This window comes from Pseudomassariella vexata (assembly GCF_002105095.1).
Source record: "Pseudomassariella vexata strain CBS 129021 chromosome Unknown BCR38scaffold_16, whole genome shotgun sequence".
In the NCBI taxonomy this organism is placed as follows: Eukaryota; Fungi; Ascomycota; class Sordariomycetes; order Amphisphaeriales; family Pseudomassariaceae; genus Pseudomassariella; species Pseudomassariella vexata.
In genome coordinates, this window is record NW_024467971.1 from 13,998 (window position 1) to 37,436 (window position 23,439).

A 23,439-nucleotide genomic window follows, 5' to 3' on the forward strand; every position below is an offset into this window, starting at 1 on the left:
CGCCGTTGTTCGGGTCTATACCGCTTCTGATAAGCATGACTTCTATGTCATGGCGGCTGGAATCCGGCCCTAATGCAGCTGATTTCTTGGGATCATGGATGATCGTTTGTTGTGGTAGCATGTTGAGACGCTTAGGTCCGGCGTACAGTGTGCCTATCCAGACGTCCCAGAAGGTGAACCAAAGCGCGTAATTGGTCTGTCAGACTTGGTCAAAAGGTGGTGGTATCTTGTGGATTCTTCACATACCTTGAGCCCCAATGCTGGTGGTGAATGGTGTGATAGACAGCAGCTGCCCCGGTAATATTCTCTATCCAAATATTCCAGGGGAAGCGGTATCCCGAATGATCATCGATAGTTTTCGTCATGCTGAGGACGAAGAAGGCAAGCCTCTCATAATGATTCAGTCCGATGGCAACTGGGTAAGTGTAGGCCCAATTCCGTCCATCATAAGACTTTCGAAGGGATGTATGTACGTCGCACCGTATGCCCAAGGCGCATATAGAAGATGGTGCCAGATATGAACGTGGCCTGTGCTATTGGATCTTGAGTCAATCCTTGCGTGTTTGTTGGAGTCTGCACTTTAGTAAGAACTTACGGTATAGCCATCGGGTATGGAAGACGTAATGTGCCTAAAATTGATATGTATCATATACCACAATGGCAGCAGCGACGCGGGCCATGGATATAGCCACATCTAAGAGAAGACGTCCAACCGGCCATTGGTGAGTCAGGCTGGCATCACCGTCCACCCATGTTAAAATAGCCTGTGTAAGACCGAAAGGGTCATCAAGCGGCTGGCTAGAGATGTCTCCCTCGAAAGAAGAGGCAACAAAGCCACAGAACAACATGATGAACTGATTAAGACAGACACCACGAACGACTTGCCACTTGGTAACTTTGTTTTTCTCGAACTCCTCCGGCTGCAGCATCTTGTACTGTTGGAACCATCCTAAATGGTCGAACGTCTCATAGGCCGCACACTGCACCCAATGCCACGCGAGAGGGATAAAAACTACCTATCCCCCCTTGCCCCAGTCGTAAGGGTGAAACTTGATACTAAGCAACGTGTCGTAATATTGTTTAGTCGAGTCCATCCTGCTCTGGAGACAGGTCCAGCGGAGTGGGCGCGTGGGTTTTGCTCCAAAGAATAAGAGGGCCCAAAAAGGCAGCAAATAGGAGATAGTCTGGTGATGTGGTCTTTTGAATGAATATGTCTCCCACTGGTCCGTAGCCAACTTGTTTGCCTTGGACAGCATGAGAATTTGGAATATGTAACGATAGGAAAGACCAGAAAGTTCTTGATCGTGAGACACCAACCGAAGCTTTCTCTTGAAGCGATCTCCTTTCCACTCTGTTCAATCGGGATTGCTAGAGTGGAAATTCCGGAATGTATTGGCATACAGTTGTCATGCGGACTCCGGGGCCCGGTGTTGGTCCGCGGGGGCCGAGCCCGTTCAGAATGCGCCGCGATGGGCAGTGAAATTTAAAACGAAAAAGTATGAAGAACAAGTTGTTGCTGACCAGTGCGTATGGAGGAAACCTTCGAAAAGATCAGCCCATATCCATCAGCCAGCTAGCATCATGGCCACCTTCACAGCAGCCTTGGCAAACTTTGCAAACTTGTCCTCATCAACTATGGATCTCTTACCTTTTACGAATACACCCTCCGATTACATGGCCTTCCTGACGCCACCGCCTAACAACGTCAAGCCACCACTAGCTTCTATCTTCGGCATGACGGACTCGCAGGCTGCCTCAATTATGCCGATCATCCTGCATTGGCTGGTGTGCCTATTCTACGAAACTGTTCCCTACTTTGACCTGTGCCACAAAGCACGCATATGGCAACCCACGGACGAGAAGCGCAATCTCGTTAGCCGCGAAGCTGTACTGTGCAACGTACTGACTATGCATGCCATTCAGGTCGTCTTCGTATGCACTCCTTCCGGAAGTGTCTAACGAGCGCATCTGGGGTGCCTTAGGCAGCCCGGAATACTTCGGCCTCACTCTCCGCCGCTTCTTCGGAGAAATGATGAACCCGTACCTTGTATACATTCACTCTCATGGACTGGAATGGACTTATCTGGCGTGCCGACAATTCCTATGTTTCCTTGTGTTCGACACCTGGGCTTACTGGGTCCATTGGGCCTTGCATGTCTTACCCCTATCTATATCGTACGTCTTCGTCACGATCCATAACTTACCATTTCGCTAGACGAACTAACACAGCAAGGGAATATCCACTCCGTACACCATCAGTGCTATGTGCCATACTCGTATGCAGATCCCTCGAAACCCTTTGAGAATCTTTGGATTGATATTCAAGAACGACATGGTCTACCATACTATACATCACCAGACATGGGGACTCAAGGTAAGCAAGAGTTCTCCTTTACTGATTTGAAAAGTTGACATCTCGCTTTCTACCAAGACACAAGGCTAATTATATAATGAATCTGCTTGATAGAAAATTCTTGGATTGTACTTCACGTTCTGGGATTACTTGAATGGCACACTGTATACTGGTGGGAGAAAGCTTGGCGAGCCGCGCGTCAAACAGGACGAGGCGAAGGAGAAGCAAAGTACCGACACGAAGAAGGAGATTTGAATGCACACTGCTTGGCTTTGTGGCAACTCGCCTGCTCCGGTGATGAGGGCAAGACAGGCGCTGGGTTCAATCAATGTTGGTCTTGACTAAGACTAGGTGCCCCTCGACGACGGAAATGGAGGCTTGGAGTATCTACACTACACTATGGCACAACATGAGTAATGTTCCTCTTGTATATATCTGGATCAGAAAGCCCCGTCAATCTTTCAGCCCATAGCGTCCTCTCCATTGGATTCATGACCGATGGTTTAATCACTTCATGAAGGAGGGACGAAACATGGCCAAGTGCACGTGATTCTAGACGACGGGATATGGCAGCCGTAACGAATTTTAGTCCGCAACTACTATTACAAGCGACCCTGTAACGGTTGAGATGACCGTTGCTGCGTGAACTTCCGAATGCCACTCTGATATGGTCAATCAACGCAGGAATGGGGCCTCGCCCCTCATTGCTCCACGTTCTCTATCTCATCTGGATCTCGAATGGAGCCGCCAGGAGTCCGGACTCCGTGCACCGGATGTACCACTCATGTGCATCCACACTTTGAGCTGTCTTTGATCGTTGACCTCGGTCACACAGCCTTGAGAGATCAAGCAGTCATAACAACGCGTCCCTACAGTGCGATATTTGAGAGTCTTCACGCTCGCCCACCATGGAAATAGACAATCCTCCGTCTAACCGCGCAAAATTTCCTTGACGTAAGTTTCGGGTGGCATCACGCCATTGAAGACGGTACTGCTGGAAAGATCTTCCACGAGAATCTCTTTGAGGTCCTCAATCGCACGGAGAGAGCGGAGGCACTACCGGAATTGGCAGGCCACCTCCTTAGCATCCCTCGGACGTCGACGTTCACATTATCACAGGAGCAGCTGGTAGATCTTCCAATATTTCCAGCTTTTCTATTAGTCTCTGGTTGGGAAAACCTCCGACCTCCTGTCCTACAAGGGCCCGCGTCACCGACCGCGGCCTTGTGGGCACCCAAGCAGCGCTCACCATACCTGACTCGAATTGGGATCATCCAGATTCCCCATCAACCTCTTCAGGGTGTTTTAGAAGCACGCAGAAAGCACCGGACTACCGTCACCAGTTTACTTCATGCCCTGACCCTCGTTTCCATGGCGGACCAGCTTTCACTGGAGAAGGCGAAGGCGTTTGCAGGAGAGACGCCATTTGATCTGCGTCGCTTCATAGACCCGGCGAGATTGGATGGCGCGGATCCAAATGGCGTCTTTGCCTGTCTGATCTCGACGATGTCGCACAGTTTCGACACCGGGCTAGTTTCAGCGATTCGAAAGCAGCTGCAGGATCAAACAGACGGCACGTTATCCGATGGCCTCTCAACTATTGTTTGGTCGGTCGCAACTAGAGTGAAGCAAGAGATTCCAACAAGTTGGGCCGCGGTATGGAAAACGATCTGATGGGCATGCTGAAATTTGTTGGGAACTGGAAGTCGTACTTGGAATCGGAGATGAAGAAGCAGCGTCCTTCAAGTTGGGTGGTGAGCAGCTTGGGCGTTTTAAAATGCGACTAATAGGGCCGCGAAGATGGCTGGACGATTGAGAGCTGTGCCTTCGGCCAGTGTGCCATAGTACACGGCCCAGCGATTACCATTGACGCGATCTCTACAGCAGATAAGGGGTTGACTATCACCGTTGCCTGGCAAAAGAATGCCGTAGACGACAAGGTCGGCGAACGTCTTTCCATGGATTTGAAAATGTGGCTTCATGACTTAGGTCTGGAAATAGCGTAGAGCGTAAACCTCATTATTCAATTCTATGAGCTCTGACGAGTGTTCCACTCAAGGCATTGGCGGGCACAGGCACATGGATACCTAGGCTACGAAGCGCCGTGACAGAAAAGTTCAGATATGCGAGGGACGGTAAGCTGCCAGTGCCAGTATCTTGGTGCCATACGTGTGCGCAAGGCTACAAAGACGGCCCGAACCACAGAGAGGGAGGCCAAGCTCATTGATGCGGCCTCCGGTATCCGGCCACGCGGGATCCTGTCACCGGCATACAGTACAGAAACATTCTCATCAAGGGATACCTATACCATTATAATGAGCCGGTAGCTCCAATAGCCAATTATGTATGAGACCAGTCTGCGTGAGAAGTTGACTGGTACGGCCACCTGCAAGCATCTGAAATCATGCCGTCATACCTAATCACGGGAGCGTCGCGAGGCCTAGGAGTGAGTCAACCTGAACGCCGGTTCCAAGAAACACTATTGATCGACACGGTAGTTCGAGTTCCTTCGCCAGCTCTCCGACCGCTCAGACTCAATTGTCGTTGGCCTTGTCCGCGACAAGCAGGTGGTTGACCAGAAGATTGCTTCCGTCCTGCAAGGAAACAACATACACACCGTTGAGGCCGACCTGACCGACTACAGTTCACTCAAAGTAAGAAAAGATGGTTAATGATCAGAAACGGATAGTCAGCTAACCTCTTAAGCGAGCTGTCGAAACCGTAAGCAAGTTGACAGGCGGTACCCTCGATTATGTCTTCGCCAACGGGGCGTATATAAATGATGAATATAGCTACGTGACCGCGAGCAAAATGTAAGCCCCAAGTCCCTCACTGGTCGAGGATTGATAGAGTTAACCGACGCTCTCTGTATTTAGGGCTTTCGATCCAGTGGAAATGGAGAACGAGCTCATGTCGTTGTTCAAGACGAACGTCATTGGTAACATGCATCTATTCTCCCTTGTCATGCCACTCGTGCTTAACGGCGACACCAAGAAGATCGTGGCAATCTCGAGCGGCCTTGCGGACTTAGACTTGATCAGCAGGTATGACGTGGCTTATTCCGTACCCTATGTGATCAGCAAGGCGGCGATGAACACCGCGGTGCCAAGTTCAGTGCGCAGTACCGCCGTGATGGGGTGTTGCTCATGAGCATCTGTCCCGGAGTAGTTAACATCAAAGAAAACAACGGTGTCAGTGCGGATCAGCTGGAGGCTATGAACGATCTGGCCACAAAGTTCATGGAGTGCAAGCCCGACTGGAATGGTCCTTCGACGCCACAGGCTGCTGTCACTAGTGTTCTGGAGGTTGCAGAGAAGGCTAGCATCGAAACGGGATTTCCTGGGTCATTTGTTTCGCACCACGGAAACAAGCAATGGCTCTGATTTGTACTGTAATGCGGACTCGGTTCAATTGACAGTCATATTACACAATGGGTTGAACTAAACATGTCTAGACTCAGCCCTGTTGATGGTGATCGCCTCCTGGATGCGACGGCACTCGTAATGCATTCAAACAGTCAGCTTAGTGGGGTACGACAGGTATGTCATTACAAGCATAAATTTGATGTTTTGCAAATGCACTGTTCACGGGTCATACGATTGGCCGGGTCCCGGATTCCGCGTCCCGACACAACGGTAGGGAGCATTCGCAGGAGGATTCTGCCCAGATGAGTGACGACCTCAGCAAAAGCTTCGAAAGCTCCCTAGTTGGATAGGAAATACGCTTCGACAGCTGATCCAGACTCGACCGGCAGCCCGGCGATTGCCAAGGAAAAGCCAGAGATACCCATCGATGCTCTGCAACCTCCATCTGCCCATGGAAACACGGTTTCTGGCGACAGTAACCAGCAGCAAGAAACAACAAGGACAATCACAGGGATCAAGGTCTGTAGGCTCCACGCGGTCCTATGAGTGAGTTGCCCTTCTAACTCGGATTCAGTGGTTCTTCGCCTACAGCTCGGTCGTCGCTTCAGTCCTTTTATTCTCCATCGACAATACCATCGTGAGTCGAAAAATGGCGCAAGCCGCAACCTGGCATCGCCCAGTCTAACATGCAATAGGTCACAGACATCCAACCATTCATCATCGAGGCATTTCAGGACACCGCAAAACTACCATGGATTGGTGTATCTTTTTCTCTCGGGGCCATCACGATTCTACCTCTGTAGGTATCCGTACAGCCTCGTAGATCCATCGTGTAGTTGCAGGCTCGAGCTGACGTTCTCCAAAGGGGTAAAGCGTACGGTATATTCAACATCAAATGGCTCTTCTTACTCTGTGTTATCGTCTTCGAAGTGGGCAACGTGGTGTGCGGCGCTGCGCCCAACATGAACACCATCATTGTCGGTCGTGTCATCTCGGGGGTGGGCGGTTCCAGCGTCTACTCCGGCGCACTCACCTATGTCAGCATCATGACGGGCAAAGATGAGAGGCCGCTCTACCTCGCTGGCGGTGCCGCCATGTGGGGTATCGGAAGTGTCATAGGTCCCGTTATCGGTGGCGCTTTCGCCGTGAGCAACGCAACATGGAGATGGGCGTTCTACATCAACGTCGTCGTTGCGGCGCTGCTCGCTATTCCCTTCGCGCTTTGCCTGCCAAATCACGATCCGATTGAGACTATGTCGATGGGCCAGAAAATGCGCACCCAGGATTGGATCGGGATCATTACGTTTGCGGCTGGCAGCGCCTGCTTCACTATGGCGCTGACATTTGGGGGTGTGGTCTTCCCGTTTAACAGCGGCTCCATCATCACACTTTGGGTTATGACGGGCGTTCTCCTCATCGCCTTCATCCTCGTTACCATATACTACCCCGGCGTGTCGTCCAAACACAGAATGTACCCGGTGCACTTCATCAAACGCATGGAGCTCAACATCTTGCAGTATCAGATCTTCTTCAACTCCGGCGCTATAATATCGCTATTTACTACACCCCACTCCTTTTCCAGTTCACGAGGGGAGACGATGCCATACTGGCTGCGGTTCGCATCTTGTCCTTGATCTGCATGATCGTTGCTTTTGCTGTCTTGAACGGTGCTCTTATGCCGAAATTGGGATATTACATGCCCTGGTATCTGTTTGGAAATGCCACGATCTTGGCTGGGTCCGCGCTCATGTGTAAGTACGATGCCGTTGCCTGTTTGCCATCTTACCAACGCCTATTATAGACACAATCACTGCCGAGACGCCAACCTCACAAATATACGGCTATACGGCCTTGATAGGCGTGGGAATAGGATCATTCCTGACTGCAGGATTCGCTGTAGTGCAGGCTCTTGTTCCCGTCGCGGATGTCAACAACGCCGTGGGTTTCATGAGCATCGGTAAGGCTACTTCTGCAGACGAACACGACTCAATCAGTCAGACATTAACGCTGCGTGAAGGGCAAATTTTTGGCGCAATCACATTCCTTGCCATGGCAGGCCCCGTGTTCCAGAACGTTGGCTTCCAGAAATTAAGCGCTATCCTCCCGGCGGCATCAGTCGAGGAGGTTCAAGGGCTCGCTGCCGGCACAAGCAGTGTGCTTTTCCAGAGTCTAAATGGCGCAACCCGGATCCAGGTCGTCGAACAAGTCACATTAGCGATGCGTAATGGTTTCGCAGTGCTGATAGCTGGAGCCGCTCTCGGATTTATTAGTGCCATGTTTCTCAACGTAAGTAACGTCTAAGCTTATTGTCCGATCTCTTTGCGCTAATTATCCCCTAGCACAAGAAGCTGTATAATTTGGGACCCGGTATGGCGTAGTGGCTGCAGCTCACCGGGTTTACTTATGCTCTTGCCACGACTCTTGAATTAAAGCTTGAACTGAAATTAGGGCGTAGTCGAAATCGTAATAGGGGCTGAGAAATAAGAGATATATCTAGCTCGAGCAGAGCATAGTAGAGTAGTGGGAATCATAGAACTAGACGGCAGGCTCAAAACAAGTTCCACTCATAATAGACATGCCGACTCAACATCGCGACTCAAACGATCGCATTTCTTGGGTATATCAAAGCTTATATAGTGGTCTACCAGAATAATTTTGGTATTGAGAGTGATACTTCTCTACCGCAGAATATACTGGACACGGACTTTGGTGAGGGGCCAGTGATTACACGCCGGTGACATATCCAATTTATAAAGCATTTCTGTGTCGTGTTTTCGACCTGGTATGTACCGTTAACTTCTTTAGAAGCCGTCACCGCCGCAATGGACAACGAGTGACGAGTGAATATTGGAGGCAAGCACTTGGCATCTGTGCGCTGTCTCTCTCCAAAGATTCACATTTGCGAGTGGCAATATTTCGAACTTGATGACCAGAGTCTTAAGGTGGGGTTTGAGATGTTGGTTTCTCACGCATCTGCCTGCCGAAGAGCCGTCCCTGTTCAATTCTGGAACGGCCTGCCCATTCCAGTATAGCTTCCAACCGCATATCACACATGCCAGTGGTAACCATGGACGCACAAAAAGACCAAGGCAAAGCGTTGCCAGTTCCGTTCAGTTAAGCAATGCGAAAACAGCATTTCTTGTTTGCCAAGGGGTACCTGCCGCTAAACCACGATTCGTTTGGTACCTTTCCTAAGCAGGGTCTTGAATACTAGCGCCAACTACAAACCGAGAGTGAAGCGCGGCCTGATACTTCCATCCGTTTACACTTATCCCAAGCTTCTCAAGGAAAGTTGCAAGGCCATTGCGCCGCTTCTGGGCGCCGACACGGACGAGGTAGTCTTTGTGCCCAACGCAACAACCGGAGTACACACCATTTTACGCAATATGGACTTCGATAAAGATGACGTGGTTCTACATTTTAACACCATCTACCCATCCTGTCTGAAAACTGTCTTGGTAATTGGAGAAACGAGCCCGGTAACTCCCTATAAGATTACCATTACGTATCCTATCAAAAATAAAGACATCGTGACCTTTTTTGAGACCGCCGTCAAGAAGGTTAAGCAACGAGGGAAGCGAGTTTCAGTTGCAATATTCGATACCATATTGACGTGACCTGGCATCCGGTTCCCGTGGAAGAGACTTGTGAGAGTGTGTCGAAGACTCAACACACTTAGCCTCGTTAACGCTGCCCACGGAGTTGGGCATATTAATCTAACCGATATGGGTACTGTTGAGCCGGACTTCTTAATAAGTAATTGCTACAAGTACGTATGCCCATTCAACTCGATAATAGCATGGTAACTTACTCAACAAGGTGGTTAATAGTTCCCCGCGCTGTGCCGTGATATACGTATTACGTACCGTTTCACAACCAGCATATGATCCGGACAACTATTCCCACCTTTGGGGGCTATGTACCCAAACAGCCTCGTGCAGAGATGCAAACAAGGGATTACTTCGTGCATTTATTCGAGAAAGTGGCGACAACAGATAATACGCCTTACATCTATATACCCGCAGCAATCAAATTCCGCAGCGAAGTGTGTAGCGGTGAAGAAAATATATATCGCTATTGTACGAGTATTGCACGTAAAGGTGGGAAGATACTGGCCCAGAGACTAGGTACTGGGACTCGAGAACAAGACGGACCAGGCCTGTTGTTTTGCGATGGTTCGGCTTCCCCTCGGTCTGGCAGAACTTGGAATTGCGGAGCCGGATGGCCCTAAAGTCGCACGATGGATTCAAGAGAGGACGCCAATGGAGTATGAGACGTAAATTCCAACCAAATTTTATGCAGGAGCATTCTGGTCGAAAATCAGTGGACAGATATATCTCGAGGCCGATAACTTCGAGATGGCGGCCACTATCCTACAAGACCTTTGTCGGCGGGCCAAGGCCAAGGAATGGAAACTGGAATACCCAGGAATACCGTAGACCGTTCACTGCAGATAGACTAATCTGACACTCTTATAGGGGCGATCCGAGAGTGCATTGGATTAAAGCCGGCCACCTCAAAAATTGTGGACTCACCTAAATATATCAGTTAAAGGATGAACAACAACTGAGGCGATCTGCAGAATAATATACAAAGCTAGTCAATATGTCGTGGGGCTGCGATCTTATACGGGCGAGGCTGTTATATACGGTGGTTATCCGTAGCGCGATCGCCTTCGGGGCGACTGCGTGGCATACTATAAGTGAGGAACCGGCAGGGCCAGCTAAGAGCCTGAACAAAGCGACGCCGGTTCGCCACCTGGAAGCAGAAGCAGCAATCCCGCCACTAGACCTCTATCTTAGTGCCCGGGCTGCTAAGTTTGAAGAACGGCTACGGCTTAGCGGGAAGAGAAATCTGCTTCGCAGCGCGAGCGCTAAAGCGTCACATATACTCCGGCAGGATAGGCCGGCGAAGAGGAAGCAGGCGTCGCAGCTACTCCGACCGGCAGGGTACACTATGGAGAAGGAGCCCCGGGGCTCCGAGTGGATGAGTGAGGAAAAGGAGGTCCCGGCTGCCCTCCTCGGCCACTGGAGGAAGAGATGGCTCACCGGAGCAGAGCATCACGATCGCCAGCGACGCGCCATCGCTGAGGAACCGGAGGGCCCTTCGATGCAGATACCGAAAGGGGGCAAGTATTTCGGCCTGAACCGACTGGAAGCGTCTACGCTGTGCCAGATCAGGACGGAAAAAATAGGACTAGCAGCCTTCTTATTCAAGACAGGGGCTTTTGGCGTGTACTCGCCGCTATGCCGCTGTGGCGACGCCCCTGAGACGGCAGAGCACGTAATCCTCTTTTGCGGGCTGTTGGAAGGACCGAGGGAACGATTACGGGCCGCTATCGCACCACGGCCACTATACTCTCGCAGAGACCTCGCAACGGCAACAGGAGAACCAGTAGTTAGTGGGACTATTGTAAGGTGGCTGCTAGGGACGGGTCGGACAGCTTCAAGGCCCAGATAGCATCGATCTTCTCAGGGGGGACTTTGTTGGTAGGTTGAGAACCAACGTAGTATGGTAGTGAACGCAACACAGTCGCCAATAGGGCGAACCGACGACGCAGCGTATGTATTTAGTCCAGCCATTAGGGCACGGTTTGACATACGGGAGTACTGGTAGAGGTACCGGGGGCTTCGAGCCTACGGCGTATTTAATAATAATAATATTATTGTTGGTTTGTGGATCCCTTAGTACCAGCATCATTTGAGCACCCAACAAATACATTTATGGCACCAAATCACACTACTTATCAGAAGTGATGCGTCTTTATGTTCTACCAAATGACGATGATATCGAAGTGAAAGAAATTCCATAGCTCGCACGTTTTGCTTCTGGCAGCACAAGCGGTCTGCCAGCGTGAAATACAGCAACAAATTCTTAGCAACTTCGTTCCAGGGCATACCGGTCTCTTATCGCGCGCTCTAGTCCCACTCATCACAATTTACAGAGGTTGCGGAGATGGCTCTTATTTGATGTCGTCTAGCTGCTTATGCACGGGATCTTCTCGACATCTCAAAGGCTGCATCATCTAAGTACATCGAGTCGTCTCAACACTAGTCCACCAGCGCTACAAGCAACTTCGATCACCGCCATGCTAGTGGTGACATTCAAGTCAAAAGCTTGCCCTTGTCTCAGACTTGGACCTATGCGCTATATTATTCCCTGACCTGAAACAATGTTTTTATCTAGCTTTGATGCCTCTATACTAAAAGTAGACCAACCAACCCAGTCTACTTTAGTGCCATTTAGTCCTGTATAACAAACGGGCTTTTAAAAGAGAGATCTGGATGGACTTTAGTACTAGCACTTAATGTTGATGTGTCGTGCACTGTAAAGTCGTGCCTAAATAAAAACGAAACAGAGTTGAAATAAATCAGTGTTGAGGGCTTCTGAAAATCGGGACCGAGGTCTAATAGAGTGGAATTGCACGGGCAGTCGAGGTTTTGCGAAATGGACTTCATGGTTTTTACTCCAGCAAATGGCTCCAGTGAGTGGCTCCAACCAATCGAGCTCCTCTATGACAAGTTGTCACGTTGCTTATAGCTTTTCCGATGTGTGCTACAGCAGGGTTTAATATTACCCAGTGAGCTGTAGACTGGGGGAAAAGCTGACTACCTACGGACTCGCGATTATCAAAGCTGCTATTCGTGGAACAATCAGGGCTCTGTCGAACTTGGCTCATGGCTCTGTACCTGGCGCAGTAGTAAGAATCCGTCAAAGGTCAGTCTCGGCCAAAATGATGCTGCGGTGCTGCTACAACTTTGCTCCACCATCTCGCAGCGACAAAGTCCGCTAAGTCGATCACTGTTGCTTGTCTACATGCATTCCCCGCACAACGCAGCTAGTGTCTCGGGTATGCCGTGTAAAAATCGGAAAAGACATGGTCAAACACCACAAGTTGCTATCCGCGGCACTTCGGTCATGTACCATATTCTGTCGACTTCGGAAACTGGAACACCGAGTCTTAGTTGGATGAAGAGAAGGAAATGTGTCGGAGTATACTTAAGCAACTGTATAAGATGTGCGATTGCCTCACTTCACTGTGTTTTGAGCATATAGTGCGCCCTTGAGCTTTCCACCATCTGTGCACTTCCTTCCGTTACTAATTCTGCGCTTGAACCGTCATGTCTCGACTGCTGGCACTATTGGTTTCGGCAGCTTTGGTAGTAAACCCGGTTGCTGCCACCGGAGCGGTGGTGCTTCCTCGAGCATGGTTAACAATCCAGCCAAACGAGATGATCATACCAGATGATGTTCAGGGCCGGCCCAGATACCTGAGCTGGATGGCCGACACCATCATCAAGAAAGGCGTTGCGCCCACCAACGCATACACCACATCGGCGGCGTACTCCGGGATTCTCCTGGCGCATAACCGAACCAGCGACGCCCGCTACTACGACTACGTGCGGTACCAGGTCGACGTGCTCCTGTACCCCACACAGGACGGGACGATCGCGCTCTACAACGGCAGCCTGTCGCTCGACGACATTCGCATTGGTCACAGTTTCTTGGACATGTACGAGTCAACAGGCGAAGGAATTTACCTGGCGGCCGCCCAGCTGCTGCGGAAGCAAATCAACGAAACTCCCAGGACGCCCGACGGCGGCTTCTACCATCGCTACCCCACCTACGTGGACCAGATGTGGCTCGACGGCATCTACATGGCCGATGTTTTCTACGCCCGATGGACAGCGCTCCTGGAACCTGACAACTTCACGGCGTGGGATGACATCGCCCTACAGTTCGATTTGATCAACGCCGGCACTACTTCAGACCCCGCTACCAAAGGACTACCGGTCCACGGCTTCGATGCCAGCCGGACGCAGGTCTGGGCCGACCCCGAGACGGGTGCGGCGCCGCACGTGTGGGGCAGGGCGGTAGGCTGGTACATTATGGCGCTCGTCGATACGCTCGACTACTTCCCCTCGTCGCACCCCGGCCGTGAGCGGCTCCTGGGGTATCTAGGAAGTCTCGCGTCTGCCATTGTAGAGGCACAGCATCCCACGACCAAAGGGTGGTGGCTCGTCATGACGCCCGGGTACGAGGGGAAGTGGGGGAACTACATTGAGACTTCCGGCACGGCCATGTTCGTCTACGGGCTTCTCAAGTCGGCCAGGCTAGGCTACATCAAGGGGGAACGGTACTTGGCGTCTGCGCTGGATGCTTATGCACTGTTGACGGAGACGCTTTCCATTCCGTCTGAGTCGGATGGTGGTCTCAATCTGCAGTGGACCGTCCAGACCGGCAGTTTAAGTTCCAACGGCACTTTCGAGTACTACGCCAGCATGCCCGTGTTCGAGGATGATCTCAAGGGCGTCGCGCCATTTTTGTTCTCGAGCTACGAGTACGAATTGCTCAAAGAGGAGATTTAAGTCGTTATTAATACAAGGTGGGAGACAGCAGCAACTGCTTTCCCCATGAATATCTGCCGGGGTTTCATTTCGACCAGGCGGCAAGGGTGCTTGATAAAGATGTAACACCAAGTCCAAGTCTGGAGTGGCCGGGCATGGTGCCTGTTGACCATGCTTCAGCAACCGTAAGGTAAAAAAGCATACAACATACCAGTATTTGACATTGCTAAGGCGACAGGTAGCTTACAATATCATGGCTCTAGCCGTCTAACCTCTTATCATACATCCCTCTATTGTTTGATCAGTTCCGATGAAGTGCACAAGAGAAGACAAACTTCAAACACGAGCCCGCTTCTTGGGCTGTCCATCCACCTCCATGGTGCTACTGTCGTGTCCGTTCTGGCCGTTTGTAGCGCCGAAGTATTCCAAGCTACCCTTGGGGTCTGCCTTCATCGTCTTGCCGCCCGACTGCCATCCCGCAGGACACACCTCGCCGTGCTCGTCGGTGAACTGAATAGCCTCGACCAAGCGCAATGTCTCCTCCACGTTTCGGCCAACTGGCAGGTCGTTGATGGTGATCTGTCGCAGGATGCCCTTGGGGTCGATGATGAAGACACCGCGCAGAGCGACGCCCTCGTCCTCAATCAGCACGCCGTAGCTGCGCGAGATGGACATGCTCTTATCGGCGATGAGGGGCAGCTGCAGGTCGTCGCCCAGACCGCCCATCTTGCGAGGGCGCTCAATCCATGCCAGGTGGGAGAAGTGGGAATCGGTCGAGACGCCAAAGACCTGGGTGTTGAGGGCGGAGAAGCGAGGCAGGGCGTCATTGTATTGGATGATCTCGGTCGGGCAGACGAAGGTGAAATCCATGGGATAGAAGAGGAGAACGACCCTATTGGTAATGTCAGCACTTTCAAGTGTGAATTGAATCCGTCCAAGACAAAGGGGACAAGTACCATTGGCCCAAGTAGTCGGACAGGGAGATGTCCTTGAAGGCGCCGCCGGGGAAGACGGTGGTGGCCTTGAACGCAGGCGCGGGCTTCTGGACGAAAGCGGTCGACATGTTGATGATGGTGGATGTGGTTGCACTGTTGGTATTGGTGTTGGTGACTGGCAATGGTTCTGATGGAACTGATGAATCAGATTGAACTGGGCAAGCTGAGGGTGATGGCTGCAGCTGTGGCGTGCTTCAGAGGGAATGGATCACGATGCGGACAAGCGGGAAGAATTGTATCAAATAATATGTCATCAAGGTGCAATTGTACAATGTAAGCTCAGATTATCAGGCAGTCTGCGCGCGCCGGGACGTGACATGGTAGAGGCAAACACGACGGGGCCGTCTCCACAGAGATGGTTTCCATTTTGGTATTCCGCCATCTCGAAGGTGGTCACGACGTGGTCCTTGCATACGTGTTGTGTCAAATGCAGTCAGAAACGGAAGCGACGATGTGGACTGTTAGAGGAGTGGCGAATGCCATCCATCGGTGGTAATCTACCTAATATGATAACCAGATTTGCTTCACTTTTTATCAGATCAGATAAGATCCTTCAACCTACATGTCACATTGCATGTAACATTGGAGAATTGGAGAACTTTAAGAAGTGTCGGCAAACTGCAGAGGTTCAGGTGGATGTGAGTTTGAAGTCAGGGGGCGCACCCCTGCCATCTGTTCAGTGCACGCTGAACAAGATCGAGAGATGCCCATGCCTGATGCCTGCAATCGGCATCTCATCTTCTCGCCAATTTCGTCTAATGGCATTAAGAGCCCGTCAAAAATCAAGGGGTGCAACTGACTCAACCTGTTTGCGCTAGCGGCGCGTAGAATCTCGAATTTCGGAGAGTTCTGAACTACAAGTTAATGGATTACGTAGCCGGTGGATACGTTGGCGGATCCTCTCTGATGTCCGTCCAGTCTGCTCTCGTGGAATGTTCAATTAAAATTAAAACAATGCAAATTCAAGGCTTCTGCCGTGACAATCCAACTGTGGACTGCTTCTACATCTGTTTCGATCGGATTCCGAGTATTCGGGGCTACATGGTACTGCAAAGGTGCGTGGGGGACCAATCCCAAGTTGGCCGCGAAGTGGTCCCTTAATACTACAATCCGTGCCTGCCTGCCTCGTACCCCCTCCGTTTAAATCATTGATGCTTACTAGCGCAGTAGATGGCGAGAGGACACTGGGAGTGTTCCCTTTCCGATAGCCACCGAAGATCAGTATGAGACGGTGCACTCAGTGTACCTCTAACAATGTCAATTCATCTCTCGTTGTACTCGTCGTTAGGTGTAGGAGGAATTGCACGGATGTGACGCTAATAGGTCGAAAATGCTGGGATCAGTACTGAATATCCATAGTACAGCGAGATGGTGATCCATATCAAGCCGCGAATGCCAAGGTTGAGGCGATGACTGAAGAGGGCAGATAATGATCCAGGTGTGTATCCTGGTCGATCTGACCTCACAGGACTCAAGTCACGAATATCAGGATTGATTTCGTGCCAAGTCAGTTGTGTGGTTCAGATCTCTTTTTGATGGTGTTTTTTCTAGAAAGCTCAGCTATTTCCGAAGCTACGAAATGTTGCTTAAGAGCAACGATGTAGCCAATCAGATCCTCTGATTTGGATCCACACAGGTATAACAAAACTGCGAAATGCCTATTTGGGCATGGCGAAAGCTTATCAGTCCCCTCACATAATCACAATGCAGAAAGCGACTCGTTATCCGGATGCGAACATCCGAGTGCCGATCGTGGAATCTCCAATCACTAAAGACTTGAGCGAAAATAAACACCGTGGCTGTTCTTCGCGGCGTCGAGCTTGATGCGGATATCCTCCCATTGGCACACAGTCCAGATCCAAAGTTTCGTTACAATTGAACACCCACGATGCATGGTTTTGGATGTGGTGGCTTGGCATTGCTTGCTCTACTTCCATTGACAGCTTGTGCGCAAGATCTATGGTGCGGGAAAGTGTACACAGCGGGGTAAGGCTTGGACCATCAAATGCCATTTTGCCATCATTTTTCACAATTGCTGACCTGTCTGAAGCACGCCGGAGATCATTCCAGGTGGCCGGCTTGAGCCACCAAAGCCTTCAACTACACCACTATTGGATCTGCAGGTGACACCGCGGCACAGTATCTATGTGGGCAGTGAAGAGAAGGCAGAGTTTATCGTGGACGCTACCCTCTCGTATATCCATGGCACACCTTATCTGCTTGCTGTCCCCAATGGGACGTATGGGGGAAATGCATCCGATATTCTCTTCTTCACCATCGAAACTGAGGGGCGTGTTCTAGTATCCGACACCATCGTGGTGAACAAGACGAACAAGCTCCTTGAGTTTGACTTGGCGCAACTCACGCCGAGAATGTCAGCCTACCAGATTGATCTGTCCGCAACCTCGAGACTTGATGAATCCAAATACACAGTGTCAACGGAACTGTTCTTTCTTCCCGACAAGACCGTTGGCAGTGTCGTCAAGGTAGACAACTTATACGGCTCGCTCCTTTATCGTAACGAAGCCACCCGTGGTTCCTTCAAGCCCGTTTTCCCCTACGGCTTCTACGCCGACTACTCGGGCTATCTCAACGTCAGCAATGCCAATGTGGAGGCATACGCGTCCAAGGGTTTCAACGCCATCAACCCCGTTGCCGACTTCACCGACGGAAACATGACGCTCACCATCGACAGAATGGACGAGCTCAACCTGCTCTTCCAGTACGACATGCGCAACTCTTTCCAGAATCTCACCTCGGTGGCCGAGCAAGTGCCCCTGGTCAAGGACCACCCCTCGCTCCTCACGTGGTACACGGCTGACGAGCCGGACGGATGGGTTTATAACCTCAACTCGACCAAACTCACCTACGACCTCTTAGTTTCACTGGACAAGTATCATCCCACCGCATTGGTCTTGAACTGTCAGAATTACTACTACGCTGAGTACAGCTCTGGTGCTGATATAATCATGGAAGACGCGTATCCCGTCGGTATCAATGCGACATATTCGCGCAAGTGGAATACGCCCGTCAACGAGACATACGGAGACGCTGGGTGTGATAACTGTGTTGGGTCGTTGCTGGATGTGCCGTATCGCATTGATGATTTGTACAGTTACCAGAAATGGATAGGGGGCGCAGCGGCTCGGAAGCCCATTTGGGCCGTGCCGCAGGCGTTTTCGGGCGAGAGCTACTGGGAGCGCGATCCGACCCCCGCGGAAGTCTGGGTCATGGATATGCTGGCGTTTAACCATGGCGCCAAGGGCAGGTTCGCTTGGATCTATCCGCCCTCTGACATGCTTGTTGGAGCGGCTTCTCAGCTGGCCCAGGTAGTAACCGTGTCTCCGGTTATGGATTTCCTGACAGGTGCTAATCCGGTTTTCGTGCAAGACGACAAGCATGGGCTAGATGTGTCGTATTGGTCGTTAGGAGCACAGGTTTTAGTCGGCATAGTCAACCCTAGAAATACGACGGCCTCTCCCGTGCAGATAAACTTACCGGATGCCTTCACGGGGCTGCAAGTTGAATCAGAGCCTTGGGGAGAGGTTGGGTGGAGTTTGGATGGGTCGAGCTTGATCGCGGACAATAGCTTGGCCGGGTTGGCAACGAGTTATGTTTTGTTGAATTAGGTGGAATATTTAGTATACTATCAGACTATCATTACTCCCCCGTATATTGTCTCCTTCCGTGTACTCCATCACCTGCCATTTTTCCGACTCCCAAACGTCGCCAATAATTTCTAAAGATTACATGAGAATCCTTAACATAATACCAATTCTTCTCAGTGCTAAGCAAACTGGCAATTGCTTGGCAAACGATTATCTCCGAGCTCCGTCAGTGTGTTGAGGGCATATTCGCAGTGGGCCGGCGACGTGAAGTGGATCATGTCGTGGAAGAGGTACTTGCGCGCGATGAGACAGTTTCCTGACTGGAAATCTGGATTCGGTGGGCTTGGTGATTCTAATTAGCATTCTACCACGCCTAATCGCGAAAACGGCACGCATGCTTACATCAAAATACCAAGAGGAAGGTACTCAGGGCAGTAGCCAGTGCGGTTCAGATACCCTGCCGTGGGCCCCTCGGTGAAAGTGCCTTCGGCAATAGCTATGAGCACGGGAGTGAAGTTGGGTTGGAAGATGGTGATCTGGCCGCTGTATATGACATCATCTCGCAAGTCGTTGACGAGACCATCGATGGCGCTCTGGTAGTTGGCCACGAAGCCGGCCACGGTGGCCTGGTCGGATGCCGGTAGAATGTTAATCTCGGGAATGTACTGTGCAGGGAGAACAGACAAGAATATGAAGTTGCGAGCCCCTGCGTTATATAGCTATGCCATAGGGTCAGTTAATTCCTCTACCCGCAGTGCTGCAATGCAAACATGAACCTACATCACCAAACTTGGTCCTCATGGTCGCGACAAGACCGTCAATCAACTGCCCCTGGTCATTCGTCGTGTTCCAAGTATTCAGCACGTCGTTCCCCGTGTTGGAGGCCGTGAAAACAAACAGAGAGTCCCTCATCGTGGCGCTGCCCGCAGACTTCATCATGTTGAAAAGGCTGATGATATTATTGATCTGGTCAGGCCAGTTGATAATGGGCGAGAAGCCCGGCAGAATCTCGGTCGGCATCGCATATGCCGGGTCTGTCACTGCCCCTGGGTATGCGAACTTTTGTAGTGTGATTTGTCGATCTTGGACGATGTAGTTGATGTGGTTTGGCCCATTGGCGGTGGTGCTCCAGTCACTGTGTCCATGTTAGCTTCGAATAATATGAGACTGGTTCATGAAGCCCCACAAAGGAAAGCTGCCGATATATTCGATGGAAGCTCCCCTATTCCATATCAGCCATAATCTCTAGTTTCACTTCAGCGTCGCGGTAACTTACGCAACCCAAAGGTTTCGAATCGCACCGAGACCGTCCCAAAAGACACCATTCGGAACGGCTTGTGCCTGAACATTCGGCGTATGCAGCGCAGCAAAGGTGAGGATGGCCGCCTGAATGGATCGAATAAGCAGATTTGGAGCCATTTTGGAAATTTATCAGATTGAAATGACAGGGACAACGACTAAAAGAAGGTGTTCCAGTTGCAAGAACTGAATTTGTGGCTCATGAGGAAGGCTGGACCGCGTGTGGTGGAGCATACAGACAGCCCAGCGGGTTCGTGACATATTATAGTCTCTCCCAATGAAAACAATTATCGATGTCTTCGTATGGTATCCCCCATCTCCATAGTTACCAGTGATGCCACGGACAGCTGGGGTAAGGCTCGGACGCATCCAGACTACGAATCGTCAGCGCTAGAGGGCCGAACTTAGCAACGGTTGCCTCACAGCGCCACCCTCTCGAGCTCGGGCAGAAGCTTTTCAGCAGACCGCAGCATAGAGAACCGGCGTTGTTTGCTCGGGTTCAACGTGAAGTCTTGGGCTTTTCTTAAATTCGGGGCAGAATTACAATGTCAACATTCAAACGACATCGAATATCGGGACACCTACAAACGTCCAGGACGCTCAATGATTTCATCTTTGGGATTTAATAAAGCATGACTACAAAATGAGCGATCTCAGTGACGGTAATTCCTGCTCCAGAGCAAGGTATACTGTCATTGTTCTACTCCCTGTTGGCTCTATGAAGGCTCTCGGCCATTGCTTGTAAATAATCATCCCTCGGAACCAAATTGGACCCAAGATCTGGGTGTTGTCGTGCATGGACCGTGATAGACCCCGATTGGCTCAAATAATAGTTCTTAAATCCATTCGGATTTGGAAAAGAGCCTCACTATGTTCGTCGGCCTTCAAGTATTGTGGGCATGCCACCGCCCCCAAATTCAGCAAACATGCTCGATGGGTCGGCACAGGGCACGTCTACAAAGCCAAGATCTTCTGCGTAGATCAAGCAGTTTATGGTAATTCAAGTATCACATCTTCTGCGTACACGCCAAATTGTGTTTGCATATAGTGCATATGTTACGCCTTTTGCGGCCTTAGCCACTACATTTTCTAGTCTTAAACGCTAGAAACGTTTGGAACTAGATGGAGGACTAGATCGAAGATAATTACAGCTAGGACGGACGATAATCCCTTGTACGAGCAGCTTAAAGGCTACTTTTCAAAGGGTAGAGGGCTGTACTAGAAGACTAGCTACGAGAGCTATTAGCATCTGTGCTATTACTCTGCGAAGAGATTATTAAAGCTCGTGATTACTATACAAACAGTAGACTTCGAGCGATGAGTATACCCATCCTGTATTACTGATTAGGTTCAGCCTAAGGAAGGAGGAAGTGGGGAGTACCGACAGCCAATTCTAAATACGGGTACAAAGAGCGGGTGTTACCAAGATACTAGGGATCATGGGTAAGTGTGTTTGTACCGTGCCCCACCTAGGCACGCGCCAACTCTTCGCTACTGGCTTGAAGGAGCTGTCTTAATATGATTAAGAGAAAACGTTGTAGTAGTGTGATTTCGGCTTTCGATGTACCACCGCCGAAGTAGAGGGTTCGAATTCGTTGGCAATCCGCTTCTGCAAGGTTTTTAGTCACAATTGTAGTTGCTAACTACGCGATAATTAGGACACGTTAACAGCAAGTTGGAATCAGAGGTGTTTCGTTAGCATGAGTAGGCTAGGCAAGATCAGTATAGCGTTACCTTGGCAGTGGTCCGCTGGTACTTGTCGAGGGTGAAACTTGGGCCTGATACCGTAGTATATACCAACGGCGCGAGTCAGGTTTAATCTACCGGCAATAGGATATCCATCTCAGCTGTTCCTGTAGTTCCGACATCCTCTATAATACTTTATTTTTGTCACGCGTTTGTCTCGGCGGCTGGGCCCAATTTCACAGCCTCCACGTCCTTGGATCTGGGTCCCGAGGGCGCTTGGCACAGCTCCGGATAGATTCATCATTGGTGGAATCTGCGATGTTGTCGTCTGGCCGCCAGCTCCGATTGGATGAGATGAACTTGGCACCCGAGCTTGGCAGTTGAACTTGGCGACCAAGCTTGGCTGCTTGGTTGCAAGAAATACGGCTCTTGGCAATTTGGGAAACTCTGTTACTTGTTGATTTGGTGATTGCGGCTACGTGAGTGCAGTTGTGCTTGGAGACTTGCGATGAAGGGAGATTGCTGAAACGAAGAAACAACGACTAACATTGGCAATGGGGGCGCACTTCAATATATATAAATAGGAAAGGCCAGCTTGCTGTGACACTACATCCTCTCTTCCTGTTATCCTTCATTGTTACTTGCTCTTGTCTAGCCTTTGCTATCGTCATTGTCACTCATTCTTATCACTTTTACAATCGTTACCATGTTCTCTTCCTTAATTCGTGTAACCTTAATAGCAGGGGCAGCTGCTTCGCCATTGATACAGCCTCGCCAATCAACTATACCTGTTGGCACCGCCATCTTCAGCTGCACTGTGCCCAACACGGTTGCGCTCACCTTTGACGATGGTCCCTTCACATACACATCATCCGTTCTTGATCAGCTCGACGCGGCCGGTATGAAGGGCACCTTCTTCATGAACGGAAACAACTGGGGCAATATCTATGACTACACTACTGTAGTGCAACGCGCCGTTGAAGGCGGTCACCAAGTCGCCAGCCATACCTGGGCCCACCCGGACCTGGCGACACTCGATGCTGCGGCTGTGACTTCGCAGATGACCGATCTCGAGACGGCGTTCCTCAGCATCATTGGAAAGTTCCCAACTTACATGCGACCACCGTACTTCAGCTACACCGACGAAACCCTAGAGACGCTTGGTGGGCTGGGGTACCATGTCATCCACGCCGATATCGATACGCAGGACTGGCAATTCAACACTTTGGGTAATACCACCAGTGTCGGTATTTTTGAGGCTGGATTGGACGCTGGCGGTGGTCTCACCCTTGCGCATGATGTGAGTTCACTTCTGTTCTAACCCTGGTCCGGTTTCTTAGCAGGGGACTGCAACTGACTCGAACCTTTCAAGGTGCACGAAAACACCGCCGTGACGCTGGTGCCCGCCATGATCGCCGCTGTTCAGTCGCGTGGACTCTCGGCGGTGACTGTTGGAGAGTGTCTCGGTGACGCCGCTGAAAATTGGTACCAGACTGCACGATCTGGCACAACCTCAACTGTCACTTCCACCACGACGCCGAGCTCCGACACCGCCACAACTTCCACAGTTACGGGAACGACGACCGTGGATGGAAGCTGCGGTGGAACCACTGGATATATTTGCCAGACTGGACTGTGCTGCAGCCAATGGGGGTGGTGCGGTACTACCAGCGATTACTGCGCGACTGGATGCCAATCCGCATTTGGTATCTGCTCTTAGAGTATTTGTCGTAATCATAAGTAATCGCGTATACAATGTCAGAAACTATATATTAAACAATGCAA

The 23,439-nt window shown here is 50.7% G+C and overlaps 9 protein-coding genes across 9 annotated transcripts; 7 read left to right on the top strand and 2 right to left on the bottom strand.

The window, feature by feature from the left end:
• Positions 1 to 1,581: 1,581 nt before the first annotated feature.
• Positions 1,582 to 2,608, top strand: BCR38DRAFT_413247 (uncharacterized protein; the record flags this gene model as incomplete). The annotated part of the gene is made up of 4 exons (XM_040858812.1): positions 1,582 to 1,892; positions 1,924 to 2,175; positions 2,230 to 2,374; positions 2,468 to 2,608. The coding sequence occupies 4 exons, from the start codon at positions 1,582 to 1,584 to the stop codon at positions 2,606 to 2,608; spliced, it is 849 nt and encodes a 282-aa protein (XP_040711291.1).
• Positions 2,609 to 3,020: 412 nt separating this feature from the next.
• On the top strand, positions 3,021 to 4,359 carry BCR38DRAFT_413248 (uncharacterized protein; the record flags this gene model as incomplete). The annotated part of the gene is made up of 3 exons (XM_040858813.1): positions 3,021 to 3,128; positions 3,272 to 4,009; positions 4,144 to 4,359. 3 exons carry the CDS (start codon positions 3,021 to 3,023, stop codon positions 4,357 to 4,359), a joined length of 1,062 nt encoding a protein of 353 aa, XP_040711292.1.
• A 398-nt stretch (positions 4,360 to 4,757) lies between these two features.
• Positions 4,758 to 5,736, top strand: BCR38DRAFT_468649 (uncharacterized protein; the record flags this gene model as incomplete). The annotated part of the gene is made up of 5 exons (XM_040862784.1): positions 4,758 to 4,799; positions 4,852 to 5,007; positions 5,060 to 5,166; positions 5,230 to 5,397; positions 5,469 to 5,736. 5 exons carry the CDS (start codon positions 4,758 to 4,760, stop codon positions 5,734 to 5,736), a joined length of 741 nt encoding a protein of 246 aa, XP_040711293.1.
• Positions 5,737 to 6,145: 409 nt separating this feature from the next.
• BCR38DRAFT_460756 (putative efflux pump antibiotic resistance protein) lies at positions 6,146 to 8,885 on the top strand (the record flags this gene model as incomplete). Its single annotated transcript, XM_040862447.1, has 8 exons — positions 6,146 to 6,241; positions 6,293 to 6,355; positions 6,414 to 6,517; positions 6,584 to 7,234; positions 7,309 to 7,469; positions 7,520 to 7,675; positions 7,736 to 8,004; positions 8,814 to 8,885. The coding sequence occupies 8 exons, from the start codon at positions 6,146 to 6,148 to the stop codon at positions 8,883 to 8,885; spliced, it is 1,572 nt and encodes a 523-aa protein (XP_040711294.1).
• Positions 8,886 to 12,839: 3,954 nt separating this feature from the next.
• On the top strand, positions 12,840 to 14,087 carry BCR38DRAFT_413250 (cell wall glycosyl hydrolase YteR; the record flags this gene model as incomplete). Its single annotated transcript, XM_040858814.1, has 1 exon — positions 12,840 to 14,087. The coding sequence occupies one exon, from the start codon at positions 12,840 to 12,842 to the stop codon at positions 14,085 to 14,087; it is 1,248 nt and encodes a 415-aa protein (XP_040711295.1).
• A 315-nt stretch (positions 14,088 to 14,402) lies between these two features.
• Positions 14,403 to 15,129, bottom strand: BCR38DRAFT_460758 (AhpC/TSA family protein; the record flags this gene model as incomplete). Its single annotated transcript, XM_040862448.1, has 2 exons — positions 14,403 to 14,958; positions 15,023 to 15,129. 2 exons carry the CDS (start codon positions 15,127 to 15,129, stop codon positions 14,403 to 14,405), a joined length of 663 nt encoding a protein of 220 aa, XP_040711296.1.
• Positions 15,130 to 16,815: 1,686 nt separating this feature from the next.
• BCR38DRAFT_72427 (uncharacterized protein) lies at positions 16,816 to 19,005 on the top strand. Its single transcript, XM_040865586.1, has 2 exons — positions 16,816 to 17,047; positions 17,112 to 19,005. Exons 1-2 carry the CDS (start codon positions 16,950 to 16,952, stop codon positions 18,688 to 18,690), a joined length of 1,677 nt encoding a protein of 558 aa, XP_040711297.1. The 5' UTR covers positions 16,816 to 16,949; the 3' UTR covers positions 18,691 to 19,005.
• On the bottom strand, positions 18,849 to 20,088 carry BCR38DRAFT_489304 (uncharacterized protein; the record flags this gene model as incomplete). The annotated part of the gene is made up of 5 exons (XM_040864378.1): positions 18,849 to 19,011; positions 19,072 to 19,388; positions 19,450 to 19,804; positions 19,856 to 19,891; positions 19,946 to 20,088. 5 exons carry the CDS (start codon positions 20,086 to 20,088, stop codon positions 18,849 to 18,851), a joined length of 1,014 nt encoding a protein of 337 aa, XP_040711298.1.
• Positions 20,089 to 22,283: 2,195 nt separating this feature from the next.
• Positions 22,284 to 23,374, top strand: BCR38DRAFT_468653 (uncharacterized protein; the record flags this gene model as incomplete). The annotated part of the gene is made up of 3 exons (XM_040862785.1): positions 22,284 to 22,954; positions 23,027 to 23,139; positions 23,299 to 23,374. Exons 1-3 carry the CDS (start codon positions 22,361 to 22,363, stop codon positions 23,372 to 23,374), a joined length of 783 nt encoding a protein of 260 aa, XP_040711299.1. The 5' UTR covers positions 22,284 to 22,360.
• Between the last annotated feature and the right edge of the window lie 65 nt (positions 23,375 to 23,439).